At 36.5% G+C, this 18,082-nt stretch overlaps 1 protein-coding gene across 1 annotated transcript in view; it reads right to left on the bottom strand.

The window, feature by feature from the left end:
* Window positions 1-8,031, bottom strand: part of LOC149788755 (uncharacterized) — a 95,921-nt gene extending 87,890 nt beyond the window's left edge. The window contains exons 1-2 of the mRNA XM_089974842.1: window positions 7,920-8,031; window positions 3,231-3,386 (exon numbers count right to left, since the gene is read on the bottom strand). Of these exons, the coding sequence (XP_089830968.1) occupies window positions 3,231-3,297 (67 nt within the window). The 5' untranslated portion in view covers window positions 3,298-3,386; window positions 7,920-8,031. The remainder of the gene's footprint in view (window positions 1-3,230; window positions 3,387-7,919) is intronic.
* Window positions 8,032-18,082: the final 10,051 nt, after the last annotated feature.

Consider the following 18,082-nt stretch of genomic DNA (forward strand, 5'->3'; position numbering starts at 1 on the left):
AATTGCAAGTACAAGACATATTTACTTTTGCCTTTCATGTGAGTCATTATTCGATGATGAGAGAAAACTGGTACGTAAATACTAATGTCATTTATTGAGTGTCCGTCCAGAGATAATTTAAAATCTTACACAGTTGCATGATATGCATCAATAATCACTGTGGATGAAACGTTTATCCGGATGGATGGTTAACCGTATATGGTGTTTGTGTTTAAGATTAGATTTTATCATTATTAGGTACGTACTGGAAGCTGACAGCGGTGAAGAAGTTGCGGACTTTACCTCCATCAGAGAGTTGGACCAGCTGGCAGCAGATGTTAACATCGATTTAATAAAACTACTCCAGTTCTCGATGAATATCTGCATCAAAATTGTATTATCTAATCTTCGTATAAACTGTATTATAATTTTGATAAGGGCCAAGTAAAAATTGAACTTTGATATCACCCCAGTGTATCACAAGCAACTCGCTGCCAGCTTGGAATCATCGCCCATGCACGTGAAAATTATCAAGCCTTAACTACAGCACCAGGTACAAAAATACTCTGGGAGTGTTTCTAGAATGGCGAAGAAGCATATGCCGATGTATACACCCCAGTCATGTTTGCCAGCCAATATCTTATACCAACATTGGCTCAGTTGAGACATAAAAAAACGACTGTGCTTCGGCAAAACGCACATGTTAAGGTAACATTCAAACGTGCTAGCGTAATCGATGTGTTTTTACATGAGTGTGATTCCAAGCCATCAGAAAACACAATCGTCGGAAATCTAAGTATTCACGATGATGAGCTTTTTTTATAACTCTATGACAATTGTGCCAGTAAGAAATGGAAAATGACTAGAAGTATTGCGCCTGTGCATGAAGGTAAGACGAGAAAAGATCTGTCTGTCATCAATTAAAATACGCGATTGAATTATTATTAGAAACCCCATGACGGACCCTTAATCTTAACGGCGTGAAAAAAAAAGCAAGGCGGAACAACAGCTGTGAAATGAAATTACCATGAGAACCATGCTGATCATGAAATACAAACGCACGTGTTTGATCGGAGATGATATTTGCGGGGATTCTGTGGCAGCAGTTGTGAGTCTTTAAGTGACTTTAATAACGACAATATCAACTATTGAATTGCAACAAATGGAATTATTATCTGAGCTATATCGATAGAAACTGGTGTCACTGGCGGTGAATGTTTCATGCGGCTGCATTCCAGAATGCGCATCTATTCCGAATTATTTGCGGCCACACAGAGCAGCCCAAATACGACCAATAAACTGTATTCAGTTTCAATCGAAGATACACTAATCAGTGCAGTTGAGTTTGAAACAGTTCTGGAAGACATGGGAAATAACAGACTTTTCAGAAACGAGACAAATATGAAACCAACTGACAAAAAGAAACACCGCAGATTTACAGCTGATACAGTTTTGTGAAAAACTCAAGTTTTGATCGAAAACACATTAGCAGAGTGAATTGCTCGCTACCATAGGCTTGTCGGAAATAAGAATACTCTGTGGGATTTCGTGCTTACAATCAAAGCAGATTAGAAGAACAGTATTAAATATCAGATTTCGCTCTTTTTGGGGAAAACGTTGTCGGCTTTTTTTTTATCTGGACGTTACTCTTCCCGGATGAATAGTCACATGTGTGCAAAACTGAAAGTGGTAAACATACCAATGATCATTTGCGGGCTAAATATGTTATGGGGTTAGAAACGAAGATAGATGTTTGGCCACAAAGATGGCCAGTGGGGCAAAACATCCACTCTTAGGCGACTGGGTGGGTGAGGGTGATGATAGTACAGCAGCAAACTATTCCACACAGCACACCCACAGAGATGCACAGACACACATATGGATTACATTGAAGAGTCGCATGTCAATATCACCACATGATTGTGAGTGTATTTTTCCGATAACATTTTGGCAACTAAAACCTAGATTTCAAGAAGAAACAAGTACAGTAAAACTCCAGTTCAGCCGATAATTTAGCAAAGGACTTTCCCTTTCGTAATTAAATGTAACTACAATGATTCGTTGCTCCAATGTTGGAATCGTATTCAACATGTTTTCAATAGATATGGAAATTGTTTAATACAGTAAAACAAATCCTACACCAAGTACGTGAATTCATTAAGTCGAACAGGTTTTAAAAATGTGAAATTTTACCTTTGCCTTGACCTCGGTGATGGTATACACTATAGACCCATTAAAAGAATAAGTACCAACATGCAATACAACTAGTAGGAACCAAGTGTGTATATGCTAATTATTATTAAGAATATGGGAACATATGTCTTTGCTGGAGCTACAAATAGGTGACAGGTACTGTGAATTAATGTGTAAAGAAATATGTGAGGGTTGACGCAGACCAGTTAGCTCATCAAGAAGCATTCGTGTGATACGCAAATTAATTTTCACAATTTAAACTTTGTCTTCTTCCCAGGTATATACTGTTGATTGAGGGTAGCGATATGGTGTGGATGAGGTGGTGGTGATGCGGGTGGGACAGGGGAGAAGGTATTGATATCGACGAGTGACGTTTTAAACAGAAAATTGGCATACAAATCATCTTTGTCTCCTTCCTCGCGGAAAATCGAGATATATTATAGTTTTTGCATTAACCTGTTTGAATACTTTATATTGTGATTCGTTGCTAAGGTTTACCAATTTATCTAAATATTAAACTGATATAAGATAAGTTATGATTTTGTTAACTTCAATAGGAACAGTGAATTTATGTCTTTTCAATTAGGTGACTGGTTTCCGTTAAAATTGTCACTTGGTATGAATATTTGCAGAAACCAGCCACTCTTTGGTAATATGATCAATATGTGCTATTATATTATATTCCTTTTGATTTAAAGCAATTACACAAAACGATTAATATAATACTTTAATATTACTTAGTGATTCCATACTGAGCGCTAACAGTTTTGATGTGTGTCCAATCGGTTTTATTGTCCGAAAAAACATTGCTATTCCAGCCTGTATGCAGAGTGAAAAGATATTTACAGATAGATTTCATTAAATTTCATGATTTAAGCAGCAAATGAGATGCGGCGTTATCTATCAGTTTAAAATCTTATTGATAATTTCACGATGGTATATTCTCTGCCTCTACTGCATTTAGTACACCAAAAAGAGCCAAAAGAGCAAAATGGTATGTTTTGTTGTGTTATTTAAAACGGGGATTTGTATATATGTGAAACCTATCTATCACTTACCTTCCAGTGTCAGAGTGCCGACATTAACCAGCTGGCAGGTAATGTCTTTACTACTTCCTGTGGCCATGGTATCGCTATTACGGATTGTAGGTCAGATCTATTGATCCCAAGTGGTGATAGCTGTCATCTTAACGCACCGCTGACTTAAAGACTGGGCTGCAAAAGTAAGGATCAAATTTCTAGCTGTATTCCTCTCAAATTCATAATTACTATTACTTTATATATTATAGTAGCTAGTTTGTAAAACAAAGGTCTTAAAAGTTGCAAGTACAATTTATTATCTAAGAAAGAGTATTGAAAGATTGGAAAGACAGTACAACTAATATTGTTAAACTTGTTAATCATTAATCGACTGCAGCAGCAAATACTGTGAAGCCAAATGAATACCTAGAACTTGAGAAGTACACATGGATGTTTTTGTAGGTATCATGTACCTGCTTTTGTAATTTTTCGGGGAAGGACATTGGTATGGTCTTTAATGATAACCATTACTATACAAAAGTTAATGAACTTAATACTCCATATCTGGATGTAACGAATTCATAGTCTCTCTCTGTCTCTGTCTCTGTCAATCTGTGGCTATGATTATGTTTGTTTATTATGTATATTCAGTGTTCATAACACTAATGGGATTCCTATGCCTCCTGATACTACAACTGCTACCACCACTACTACAACTACTACTACCATGACATCTAATAATGCTGCTGCAACTACGGCATATATTGCTGCTTCTGTTCTGCTGCTCCTAATTCTAAGCTATATTACACCTACTAGTACTACCATTATATTGATGATGAGACCAATGTTATTGTTGCTGTTGCGACCTCTACAAGTTGGATAAATTCTGATCATTTCTTTCATTAAGCAGTATTTCCTATTTTAATAATAACATGGAGTAAAGGTAAAGAATCCCGACAATATGGAGTACTATTGAATCCCGACGATATGGAGTACTATTGCATATATAAATCATCAACACATACGAATAAACGAAAATACACATTTTTCATATATTTGATTGTTGAAATCCTGTGGGCGTCAGAAATGTTAAATAAGTGTGATGACTGCAATAGGAACATGTATATAATTGTGTTTGTGTGTGTGTGATTAGGAAGCTAATGGTGAGTGTGAATAGTCTTGATGGGGATGTTATTAGTGGATGTACATACTTTGGATCAGAAGATTGGAAAGCATAGTGGTTAGCATTTACTGTAGATCGGGAAGCAAAAATAATATAGATGTTAATCATTGTACAAATCTGTGTATTCAATGACATGTGTGTCAGTCATTGAATAAGCTTCTAAGCATATTCAATAACCTAGTTGTGATAAAGTGTAAAATTTGGTACTCAATTCCTTACGTATGATTACCTGTAAAGTTCTTCGCACTTTCAGGGATCGTGATATGGGTAACGAACGGTTCGTCTCGATTAATTTGGACACCGTTCATTCCATATACTACTGAAGAGAAGTTCATATAATTGCGAACACGGGTAATATAAAGTATGCCTTTGTAGTGTTATATAATAAATATACGTAGTTTTATAGTCGTATAAAATAGATCGATACTATACAATGTCAATAAATCCATTTAAACATACCTATCCCAGGTTGTCTGGTCTATTATGTGTTATTGGCAAACAGTTATCTAACTTGCCCATACACAATCCTTTTGTTATACACAAAACCAACCATTGATGACAGATACTTTCTGAAGTACTGAAGAACGCAAGGTAAATCATTCACAGCTGACCTCACCTGGTACGTTTATCCGTGTTTTACTTTGCAAACGACTTTAGATACAATATGCATATCTCCTTCATCGCGTTGAATTCTACATACGCTATGACTGATAGAGAAAAATGTGAAATATAAATAATTTCAAATTATGAGGACAAACTCAAGTGATGGCATTTATTCTTGTTTGAATGCTGTAACATATGTCCATTCTTTAACATCACAACCGCCGCCACCCTCCCTCCCTCCTCTCTCTCTCTCTCTCTCTCTCTTTGTTTATTTTGTCTTTCCAGTGCTTCTGATGTTAAAGGAATTCCATCGCCTACTGATATTACAACCACTGGTACTGCTATGACATCTAGTAATGGGGCTGCAACCACGGTATATATTGCTACTTCTGTACGGCTGTTCTTCCTTCTATACTTTAATGCAAGTACTGCTACTACCATTTTATTGATGATGAGGTTAATGTTGTTACTGTTACAACTACTGCTACTGCTACTACTACTACGACTACTAATAATACAACTACTCATTTGTTTCATCAAACATTATTTCCTATTTTGATAATAACATTGAGCAAAGGTAGAGAATCATGATGATATAACGTGCAATTGAATATATACGTCACCAACACATAGAAGAATTAACGGGAATACACATGTCAAAGGTATATTTGATTGGTGATTTTATGTGGGGCCTAAAAGTGGTTAAATGTTTGCAGTGCTTATAACACAAACTAGTACATCCATTTTGATGGGACGGGGAGAAGAGCGCTGTATATGGGAAGGTAAGTGGTGGGTTTCAATACTGTGAATTGTATATTAGTAGTAGTATAAATACTGTGGGTGGAAAGGTTAGTGATTGATGTAAATATTGTGGATGGACTGGCTTGTGGCTGTTATAAATACTATGAATGGGAGGTTAGTGGTGGTTAAGTCATCTAGAATCAAGCGAGCAGTGCACGTCGTGATGGAACTCAACAATGCAAAACAAGGCGTGGTGCCAAGATGGTTGCCCGCTATCACAGTTATTCCTGCTCCAGCCCTAAGGGAAATTACAAAAAAAAAAAAAAACAAGCTAACAACTGGAGTTTGAGAGCTGGAGCAAAAAGAACCACTCTACTTTTAACTTGGGATAACAACACCGAGGGACAGGACTTGAATATCGAATAACTGGGAGACTTAGGCTTATTTCGGAATAATAGTAGCAGGAAAGGTAGGCAGAGGAGGAAAGCTGCTCAAGTGAGAACGGCATACCCCTCTGATACGACCGCTAGTAATTCCAGCAGTATTCCAAGAAACCCAGACCAGATACTGACCCCCCCAAATGTTGATTAGAACAACAACAACAATAACAACATCCACCAAGACCAGTACTCAGCAGGGAAAAAGGAAGGAAGCAGAAACTGAGACTGATATAGCCACAAACGATGCTACTACTGAAACTGAGATACCGCCAGAAACTAAAGATCACAACTCAGAAGAAGAAGGAGCAGTAGCGAAAGAAGAAAACTCTGATGAGGACAATGGATAGGAGGTTACGCCTGAACAACGATATGAAGAGTTAGGAATACAGGAAATCCTAAGTGATCCCAAAAAGGCAAATAACTATATTAGTTCATTTAAGTACATGGCGTGGAGGTCACTTAGGACAAAGAAGAAACCGAACCCCCAGCAATGGTTGTTTGCACAGCGTATCCTATCGCAATACTACCCAAAAGCATACCAGGAATACCCGCTTACTATCCTTGAGGACTATGCAGCCGAGTTGTCACAAATATATGGGTATGAGGCATTTCCCGAAGAGACATACGAGAAACAACACACGGCTGCAGAAACTTGGGACTACGAGAACCGCCATAAAACCTTCCGACTGCTGACATAAAAGCCCTTCTTAGAACTAAAAATAAATTACCTTTTACCTAGAAATTCCATTTTTGGCTTGGAATCCCAATTCGATAAAACCATTACACAGACTTGATCATTTAGACCACCGCTTCAACATTCTAACCATGTTACCTAATAGTGACCAAACTTTTTTAAGTCGCTCAGACATATTAGTAATTAGGAATTTGTAGGGCATTCCAAATGTACACTATGTACTAGTATTAAATGGATAAATTAGGAAGTATGAAAATTTTTAAGACATGTTTGATTTCATCGAATTGCACAGGTGGCTTACACATTAGTGGCATTTTTTATTGTCCATTAGTAAAACTGGACTGAATTTGGTTAAGAACGGGATGGCGTTTTGGGAGTACACGATATCCATGGCCGGCTTGCCCAGTTCCTTGCTATCTTCCCTCGCTCGGACATCGTACACTTACGGAGATGTGGAACCATTTCCACCCGTCAAAAACCAGGTGTCCTGTTGTGACGTCATCGCAGCGACCAATCGCAGTGGACATTACATACGGCTTGGGTCGACACTCGATGCATTCAATCGCAGAATGAAATCCAACTTTTTACCATGAGTGTGTGTTAGATCTATTCCCACTCTGGTACAGCCTTACATTCAAGTCACCGGGATCCTTGAGTTATTCCTATTGAACCAGACTTGATGGATTAATTAATTAGTTCTCGCTTGATGTGTGGGGGCTGTGGCACCATTCCGTCCCCCACAACTAATTAAATAGTCTAACTTCACACATTAACTACACGCTCATACGCTCCGGGCGAATGCGTCTTTAATATAATTTGATGATGATGTTAGTGGTGGTTGGAAATATTGTGGTTATTGGCTAGCATAATATGGATGGGGACGTTAGTGGTTGGCTATATTACATGGACGATTTCTACTAAAGGTGTTTAGCCTAACATAATTGACTCACAGTTAAAGGTAACGACGTTTATTGGACAGTTACTTCCTTATGATCACATTCGTAGAAAATGCACAACGTTATTTAAACTAAATGATCTTGTAAGAACAAACTGCATTTGGTACTTACCCTCTATGACTCACTGAAAAATGTACCTTTCTCAGCTTTAAATTATCCATGTATGAATGTGTTTGTGTTCACAAACACGCTCATAATATACCTCCAGCCGTGCGCAAAATAGTATTGATTTTGTCACTGTACAAATATGCGCAGGTAACGACCTAGGTGTGAGTCATTGTATAACTATCTGCATATTCAGTGACGAAGGTGAGACAACTATGTAATATTGAAATCAGTTACATGTTTATCATTATCTACACAACTCGCGTTCATTTATCTTGATATGAATAAATCCAATAATTGGCAACGTGATTACAAAGCATTTTTAATAAACTGACTCGGTGGGAGTTCACACAGTTGTAAACACAACTATTGTTAATATATAACTTTGTGGTGCTATACGAAACGCTTGTAGTATATTAATGTATATAGGAGATTGATCCTTACAGACTTTCGTATTAATCCCTTACAACGTACTTTTCCCAAGTTAACGTATTCCCTGTAATACCAAATACTAGTGCCTAAATCATCCAGCCGAAGTCTTGTTGCTGTAAACAAAAGCAACCAACCACTGCTGAGAAGTACTGAACAAAATGATAAGGTATTAATGGTGAAATTTATCTACTATTGATTAGGTGTGTTGTACTTTCCACACAATATTACTGCTATGTTGTTGCTGTTACTACCAATACTACTGAAAAAAGATTACTTATAGTGTAAAAACTGGTGCTGCTATTACTGTTGCATCTACTATTGTTACTACTACACATCTAATGCTGCAAATTATGTAACTGATCCTAGTAGTTTTTTTGTAAAGGTGTGTCTGGCCCAAACCCTATTTTGCACTGGACGACAACATAATTTTACACCCCACCCCCATCCATGGCCCCCTCAGGTTAGTCAAAACGACTACGAAAGCAGCTTTGTGGAGACAACAAAGTTTATTTCATAATCGTTTACCCGTCGAGGACATGTTATTGAATCGTCGCCGTCGTCAAACAAAATAGCGTTTGATCCAAAAACACCCATTATACAAGACTACTGATATATTTCACATATTTTACTAAGTAATTGCTAGCGATTTCTATGTTTGATATTTCACACAAAATTGCTAGAGATTTCTCGAGATATTTTTAACACCTCATATGTTGCTATCATATAACTCTCAATATCATGACAGAACAAGTACGTGTTTAATTTACCGCTGATAAGAGAATCCGGTTCTAACATTTTTATAAAGTTTCCATGAGGAACTATTGTCTTATTAACCTAACATTATTCAGCTCTTTATCAACTGTACGTTTTGTGCATTTGTTTTGCGATATTGGATTATAAAGATTATACAAGTTTTAACGAGTTCTTTTGTGATCAAAGCAACTTTATCAAAATATTATGAATAATGATTGCAAACAAGAGACATCTTATCTTTTTCCTACTTTTTAAGTACGTGCTATACCTCTCGTTGTTAAGTACAATCGTCATATTGTTACCTTGAAAGATAATTCTCTTCATATTTTACGTGGTTTCTTTAGAAAACTATCTTCCATTATATTTGAAATTCACACAAAATATACCGAATGCTGTTTCTCATATTTTAGAACTCTATTTGGTATCATATCAACAAGTAAATCGTCTTTGATTCGTAGCTCTTGTATCTGCTCTAACATTTTAAACTGTTCACCTCTGAGATAAGCTCGAAGTTGATTTAATATTTCATTATAAGTTGATGTTGCTATCTTACAAGACGCGTTCTTGTTTTCATATTTTGGCTCTATTATTTTTTTGGTCATCGCTGATAACGCAATACCTGCTCCTAACACTATCAGCAATGATGGATTTGCTGTCCCTCCTGCTGATGCTATTCCTGCTGTTGTTACTACCATTGGAACATAGTTTAACACGCTTATGATTATGCTGCAATATTTACTGGCGCGTCTGATACAATTTTATTATTATTATAGTACCTGCAGTACTTGATCAGCTCATTAATCTCATTGTCTGAGAGACTGGAAGATATATGGTTGAAGTCGATCACATCATTTTAGTCATTTTTGATCTACACTAACAATTTTTTTCTTGTTATTCGTTTCAATTATGAGGGATCTTTTACTTTGATTTCTTCATAAAAGATAACTGGTTTATTAGCAACAGCTTTATCAAGTAGCAGACAAAAATTACTATCAGCAGGACCAGGAAGAAATTTTTATATTCATTGTATACTTTACAAGATGTATCCTCATAATCGGTATCAAAATCTTTTATATGAAGTTCAGCAACAAATGTGGGATCAAAATTCGCTGACGTTTCGGAAGTATCGTTTACACTGTCATGGTAAAGATCTTTTGTTGATTTGTAGTAATTTAGTACAGATCTTAAATGATCAGTTTTAACATTGTTATGCGCTACATGTTGTGCGAGTACTGCATATGCCTTTGCATGAAACAAATGTACACGTTTATGATTAAGTTGATATTATCTGCGGTTAGATTTAGACACCAGACAATCAAATCTTTTATATTTTTGTATTTTGTTTCTGTCAGCAGCTTTCTAGCTTCATTTTTCTGTCTTTTAGTAAAATCATTGTAAGACAGTTAAAATCTCCGACATCAACATGTTTGATAATATTGCTGGCACGTGTTATGACATCTGGTGTTTGATCAAATAAATCTCGTTCCGCATCGCTGTAAGATTCAAGCGCTGACTTTATTGCGTTTACTACTCTCAGCGCCGCATTTTTCTGTTGCTCAGAATATTTTTTAATAATCGCTGTTTGTCAACCAGTCAACAAATATCAGATATGTTGTCGCTAGCGAATTAGTGTCATCGTGAAAATCTGCTACGTCGAGTAATGCATTTTTATCAGGATAGTCCATACCTAGCTCGCGAAATATTTTGCAAAACGGTCACTTATCCTGCGATATTTTTGTGAGTCGATTTTTTTAAGTTCTGCTAGTTCATTAAGTTCATCATGAATTGTTTTATTCGATCTTGTACTGGTTCTTTACCACTATAAGATTTGTCTTGCGTAAGGTCAGATCTGTTAAAAGTTATTGAATTGTCTTTGTTAATCCAGAGCAGCGTCTTTGCCAACAGCGACTCAGAGTTTAGTCTATGCTCCTTGCAAATCTATGGATGACAGTATTTTCTGATAATATCAAATTATAGGATAGTTTTATGGCTGTGAACCTCTCATACCTGCAACTCTGAAATAATTGTCTTCGTCATATGTTAGGTCAGGTGATTCTACAGGTATACTTTTCATGTTAGAAATTATACTTGCTGCACGTGCCTCATCCGCATCCTCTGAGTCTAGTTGATCAATAATAGCTACCACCAATAGTTCTATTCCAGATTAAATATAACGCTGTAAAACTCATTTGTAAATCTGATCGACTGAGAATCAATAGTCATTTATAAATTACATACAAACTAAATCAGTAAACGTGTACATCTGAAACATTGTCAAACCAGGGCAAGGGGTTTCTGTGTTTACAACATGTATCCAAAAGTAAATGTACTTGTTAACCGTGTTAGCATCAGCTATATTAAACTGTTGACTCGTTGAGATATAAACACCTGATGAGCTGGACATAGTTGTCCATGTGTATTATCTGTCGATTTCTCTGATGTCAAGTTGTATATGTGGCTGACACCAGCATTTAATCGTCCTAGTCAATGACACTTCCAAATTGTAACGGCTGCTGAAGATTGTATTTTTATAAAAACAAATTAGTTGTTTATCCATATGTTGTCCACTCGGGACCTCCAGATATGACGCTGTTAACGCGAAAGCATTATTTGGATTATCCAAAGCATATTGTTTTGACGCTGTTGCAATAAAACCTCAACAATTATCTGTCAAATTAACAAGATGTGGACTATTACCGACGTTATTGCGAGCTCGTTTTGTGCTGCCAATACCATATCAACATAAAGTGTATTTACAATATCAAATACAGCAATAGAAACGTATGTTGACGTTATTTTATTTGATTACCTGTCGATGTCTCATCTGATTGTACCTCCTGTTTTGTTAACAAAAGGAGCACAGATCATGTACCTGCAACAGCAACTGTATTATTTCCTGCCACGTCGACGTAAGACTTATTTGTCAAATCAAATGCGGCTACTGGATTATATGTTTTGTAATTTTATTTGATCCCATGTTTAACGTGCCTGTCATTGTGTCTCCGGATTTTGCTACTCGTATTGCGGAATAACCAATGATCATATCATCTACGTAGTTCTTGTTTATCAGATCTGAAGTTGTTATTGGAGACGCAGTTGATGATATATTGTTGACGCCCATGTCAAGATTACATGTCAGTGTGTCGCTGGATTTTATCACAACATTTTGTTTTACAAATCTCACGTTTGCTACCCAACTATCTTTGGAGAGTGGAGAACGAACGAGTTGTGTTGTACATAATAATAATAATGAGGACTTTTGTATAGCGCCTAATCTTTAGAAGCTCTAAGCGCTTTACAATATTAGACAACACCTATAAGATAAAAAACATATAATGATATGATTACAAAACCAAACACCATGAAATTAGAAAAGATAAAAAAGTGAGTTTTGAGAGTATTCTTGAATGGGATAACTGTGTCTTTGTGTCTAAGTTCAGTGGGCAATTCATCCCACGTTGCTGGGCCCTGGTATGCAAAAGAACGCCATCCATATGACTTTGTTTTCATAGTGGGAATAATGAGTAAACGATTGTCAGAAGAGGAGCGTAAGTATCTTGCTGGTGTGTACACATAGGTGAGGTCGAATAGGTATGTTGGACTAGAGTCCAACAATGAAGCGTAGCACAGAGAACACATTTTGTGTTTGATTCTGGGTCGAATGGATAGCCAGTGTAGGGTACAGAGCGGCGGAGATGTGTGCTCTGATCGTGGTACTCTAAGTATGATCCGAGCAGCTGTGTTTTGAACTTTTTGAAGTTTCTGGAGCAGATATTGAGATGAACAAGACAGAATTGAGTTACAATAGTCCAGTCTTGAAAGCACTAATGAACACACAAGTGTTTTAGTGGCATCAACTGCAAGATATTTGCGAATGGAGCTGATGCGTCTCAGCTCAAGATATGCAGCCTTGCATATGTTCATGACATGTTGGTGCAATGTGAGAGTACTGTCCAGAGTAACACCTAGGTTTCGCACTGATTGTGTGAATTTAATGTTGGTTTTTCTGATATTTATATCACTTTTCCTTCCATGTCTCACAAACCTGTCATCGATCCTGCAGCAAGTTTCAGGTAATGATCCTTTCAGCTGATCATACGATACTGCATCCGATTCTCCGCTCGGAGGAAAGTCTGTTGGTAGTCTGTTATCTTACCACCGTTGATAAATGAAATAGTACCTGGTACAAAATCAACAGAATTTTTTTTTTTTAAATTTGCTACTGTGTTAACTTGGTTGATACTTACCGCCTGAGAAAGATTTTGATTACATAGGTGATAGGTTATTTCCAGATTCATTATTCGTTTAGCTGTCATATTGATGTCACCAGTCATTATCGCACCTGCGAGTGGCGTTTATCAGATACTTCTTTGGTTAGCTGATTATAAAATACCTCTTGTGTGATTCCAACGTTGTTTAACGGATATGAGGTGTTGATATTTTTTATCTTATTGTTGCTCATGTTGATGTTGTCGGTCATTATGCCGCCGGCAAGTAAACATTTTTCAGATACAGCTGTGGTTTGTTGATTATAACTAACGGCTTGTGTCTTATTGGCGTTGACAGGACAATACATTGTTTCTAGATCTAACACTCATTGTTCTGACATGATAATGTTGCCGGTCATTATGTCACCAGATGTCTTGAGATAAATTGTTATTTCACCGTATGAACAACTTACAAACATACTAAATTCTGTGTAGTAACTCATGTTTATTGTATGCTGCTGATAAAATTATCGGGATACAATTTTGTGCACGTGTTATATGATTAGCGTAATAAACGTTGACACAGAACGAGTAATAAAAAATAAACACAATTCTAAGTTACCAAATTAATGTGTTATTTACAATAATGGACAAGGCGCGGATAAATCTTCTAAATAAATATGTGGCAATATGATCTGCGTTTAAGACAAAAGTTGAGCAAAACGTGCTGAACAATAATAAACAGCAGAATAAAACTGGAAGACTCTTCAAACCGATCAGCGAGTCTACTTGCCAAACAACCCAGCATCGACAAAGTATCACCGGAAGATACAGAAATACTTATAAGAACAAGGTTTGCGAGGGCTACTTGTAGAAGGAGAACGCAAATTGCTGCTGACATTGTTGAGTGAATTGGTGTTCCGGAAGAAGAAAGGAAAATTGATGAAATAAGGTTACGTCAAGAAGAAATTGCTAAAAAAAAAACATAAAGATATTTCCAAAGCTTATATTTTAGGACTGGAAATTAAAATAAAAGTTTCCTTAAAAATTCAGAAGAAAAAATATCAGATGAAGAACTTCAAAAATTTAGCAATAGATACAATTGATGATGATGCTAGTGGGAACGTGGGAAATATGAAAACTTTTAAGATAAAATGCAACAAATTGATAAATATGGTATAAAAGCGGAATTGTTTTCAAAAGGAAATGTCGAAAAAGAAATTATGGGACTTTTTACATCAATGTTTGAAGGAATTATTGCTAATCTAATGATTATAACATCTGAAGCTTTTAGGACAAGACCACAACCATACTACAAAACATGGAATTTTGAAGCTAGCCGTGAGAAACTTATATCTTCTGGCAAAGGATTAAAGATCTTTAACTTAGCAGCTGATATCGTTGATCGACTGATGTTGATAATCTCATCGAACGAAGCTGGAGGTACTAACACAGAAAAAGACAATGAAATAGCTGTAATACTTTATCCTCTACCACCCAGTAGCTGTTTAACGACTGACGAGTATTATGTGCTGCACAGCGACTTGATTCGTGGCGAATTAATTCGCTAACACCGTGTTTATAGTTTTTGTCTTTGAATAATAAATAAAATGTCGTCGATGACGTTGCTACTTCGATCGTCTCAGACAACGTCTAACAACGCAAACTTTTCAGTTTTTTTTATAACCCTTTTATTGAACTTGGAATTGATCAGTATGAGATCTGGTACTGTCTTGCAATCAATGGCAAATGTTATAACTAACATCCATAACGATTTTACATTTGGCAAATAAAATAAAATAATGGCATGATTGAGTGGAAATCTATTAAGATACCACAAGGTGCCTGCAATGTAACATATAGCAGCAAAACAATAAATTATCTTATAACCGCTGGCAGCCACGGTATATCATCTGATAATTATGAGATCATTCCTATTTATAACACATTACGAGCAAGAATAACATTAAAAAAAGAAATGTTTATTACTCTTAGTAGCCAATACACAATAGGATCATCACGTATGCAAATACTGGCAAACTGTTATATTGCAAGTGGTTCATACACAGCACAAGGTAGCTAAAGATAGACAATTTAATGGTTTAATAAGGATGTTCCATGATTCATTAATGCAAGAAAATCCGAGACAAATAATATACTATCTGATCAGTGTCGAAAATCAAATATCACCTATCACAACGACTCTAACCGATCAATCAGGTCGTCAGATTGATCTCCAGAACAAAACTGTGACTTACTAGCTGCATCTATGTGTCAGTAGCTGAACAAGTTCATTTTTTTATCCGACAATTTGTATAACAAGATAAAACAGCGAAAATAGCTCACAAAAACATTGGTGGTTTTTCTGGAATATCCTCCCAAAGATAGCTGAAAGTACAGCTGGGATAGCTCACAAAGTAGCACCAATCGCGTTAGATGTGCCAAAAGCTTTTGCAATAGGAATCGCATCTGCAACAGGAACAGCTGTCGGACAAAAACAGTCATTGAGAAAATTAAAGGTGGACCACAAAGCGGTCTCACATCTATCTCTGGCAACAATAAAGGATAACAGGTTATTTCTGAAATAGCACGATCATCGGAAACAGCACGTGCGATGATAACAACAAAAAAAGTTGTCTCCGGCAGGAGAAAATATTATTAGAAAGTTAATAACACGAGCTAGAACAAAACAAGAAACTGCTGCGTTTTAGGTGAGTGTACAATAATCACTATTTTGTCAGACGATTGCAATAAAAAATGTTTATTAAAAAGTTATATTGACCTTGCCACATACGACTCTGGAGTTGAGTATATAGAATATATCGACCAAAACTCTAATGAGTCAAACAAGGTCGTTATCAGAACGTTTAATACGAGAGACGAAGATAAGTTTTTGCTGCATCACAAAGACGTACTTGAAGTTTAAGAAGAGCTGCGGATGGTGATGCTGGTTCTGGTGCAAATATTACATTAGTCAACATTGGCTTAATGCGCCAAATGCGCCAGATGTCAACTCGCCAATCAAACAGTAGCACATTATTTCTATGCACATGCCAATAGCAAGTACAATTCACTGGTGTCGTTCAGCGATGATTACTCGAGAACTGTTGTAATAAATATGATATGGATCAATGATAAATCGCTAGGAAATACTGCTGATCTATATCTGATTCAAATTGGTGAATCAAGAGCTGCTGGTACTAATAATAATGAAACTAGCAATAACATAAGCAACTTTGAATTGAGGCTTCGAACAGTTGCCAAGACATATATTTGTTTTGTTTTGTTTCAGCGACAAAATAAACGCAAAATCGACTACAAAATAACTCGATGTTTGATAACGCAAACGAAAGATGAATATCTGATAGAATTAATTCTAAGCAGTATCCTGAACGAGCAATCGAATGCAACTTCGGAAATAATGCTAATAGAAACGTATCTCATATGTATCTGATGGAGTTGCAGAAATATCTGCACGCTGATACTGGATCTCAAATATATTTCGAAGAGTTTCGATCTCTTTACTATAAATTTCATTATGATGTTGGTAAGCACAGCTAACTAGATGGTCGGTCAACATCTGATATCGAAGTAACATGGACATTGGGAGTGTTACCTGTTGCTCCAGATAAAATATAGTATGCTTATGCTTTTGTAAAATCTGACAGATACATAACACTTGACGCCGATAAAGGTAGAATGACTGTACAGGTGTACTGTTAAAACAAAACATTCAATTTTATCCAAGCAAACGATATAACAAAATGAAATATATTTTACATGAAAATGATTTTTCGCAGGGACAAATACAAACCTAGGAAGTGCTATAGCTAAACGAAACGCAGTTTCACTAAAAATGGATTTCAAAACTCAGCTCGTATAAGGAATATTAACAAGATTACTTCTTACATAACGAAAATAAACACATTGTTAAAAGGTAAGCCTTGTATAAATGGTCTGTCAGTGACAAAAATAACAGCATTTCCTAGATCGAAAGTTATCCTTGGTGGATCAGTCGGATCAACGATAGCTACTTTAGCACGAACATTACTTCCAAAGATATTACTTGTGTTAGGAACGTTAGGTGTAGCCGCAGCTTCAGGTGCAATATCAGGAACGATACAAATACTTTACTTTATCCGGTGACGGAGTCGCCGGTGACGGAATAAAACAGTTGTTGTAACAGGGGTCGCTATAAAATCAAAATCGTACCTGATCGATAATTATAACAATGCCGACAACACGAGTACGAAAAACTCCTATGAGAAAAAAAAGAAGAACCACACGAAAACGGGGGCGGGTTCATGGGCCCGCTGGTAGCAGGGAGAGCGGGAAGTTTATTACCAAATCTGTTAGAGATAGGACGCGAAATGCAGGCATAACCAATGCGAAGACGGACTCGTTGAGGTCTTGCTGAGGACTGATGCTACAGGGAGCTAGAATATGAAGTCATTCGCGTTAAATAATTTTGAGATTGCTGATAAACTTAATGATCTCATGAGATTTATCAGAGTATTTTCAAAAGACAAACTAGCAAATAGATCACCGACTGCTGATCAAAGCTGTGTCATCAATATAAGATTTCAATGATGAGTCTGGAACACATTGGGTAGAACTTTATAACAACAATTATTTTGAATCGTTTGGTATTCGTCCGAGTGATGTTATCAAGCAATACATCCTACGAAAATATATTTACAAAAACCTATAAGTCTAATCAGCTTCAGCCAGTTGGAACTTCAACTTCTGGTTATTATTGCGTTATGTTTATTTTGC

This window comes from Sinohyriopsis cumingii, chromosome 11 (assembly GCF_028554795.1).
Source record: "Sinohyriopsis cumingii isolate HCF-2022 chromosome 11, ASM2855479v2, whole genome shotgun sequence".
Lineage (NCBI taxonomy): Eukaryota > Metazoa > Mollusca > Bivalvia > Unionida > Unionidae > Sinohyriopsis > Sinohyriopsis cumingii.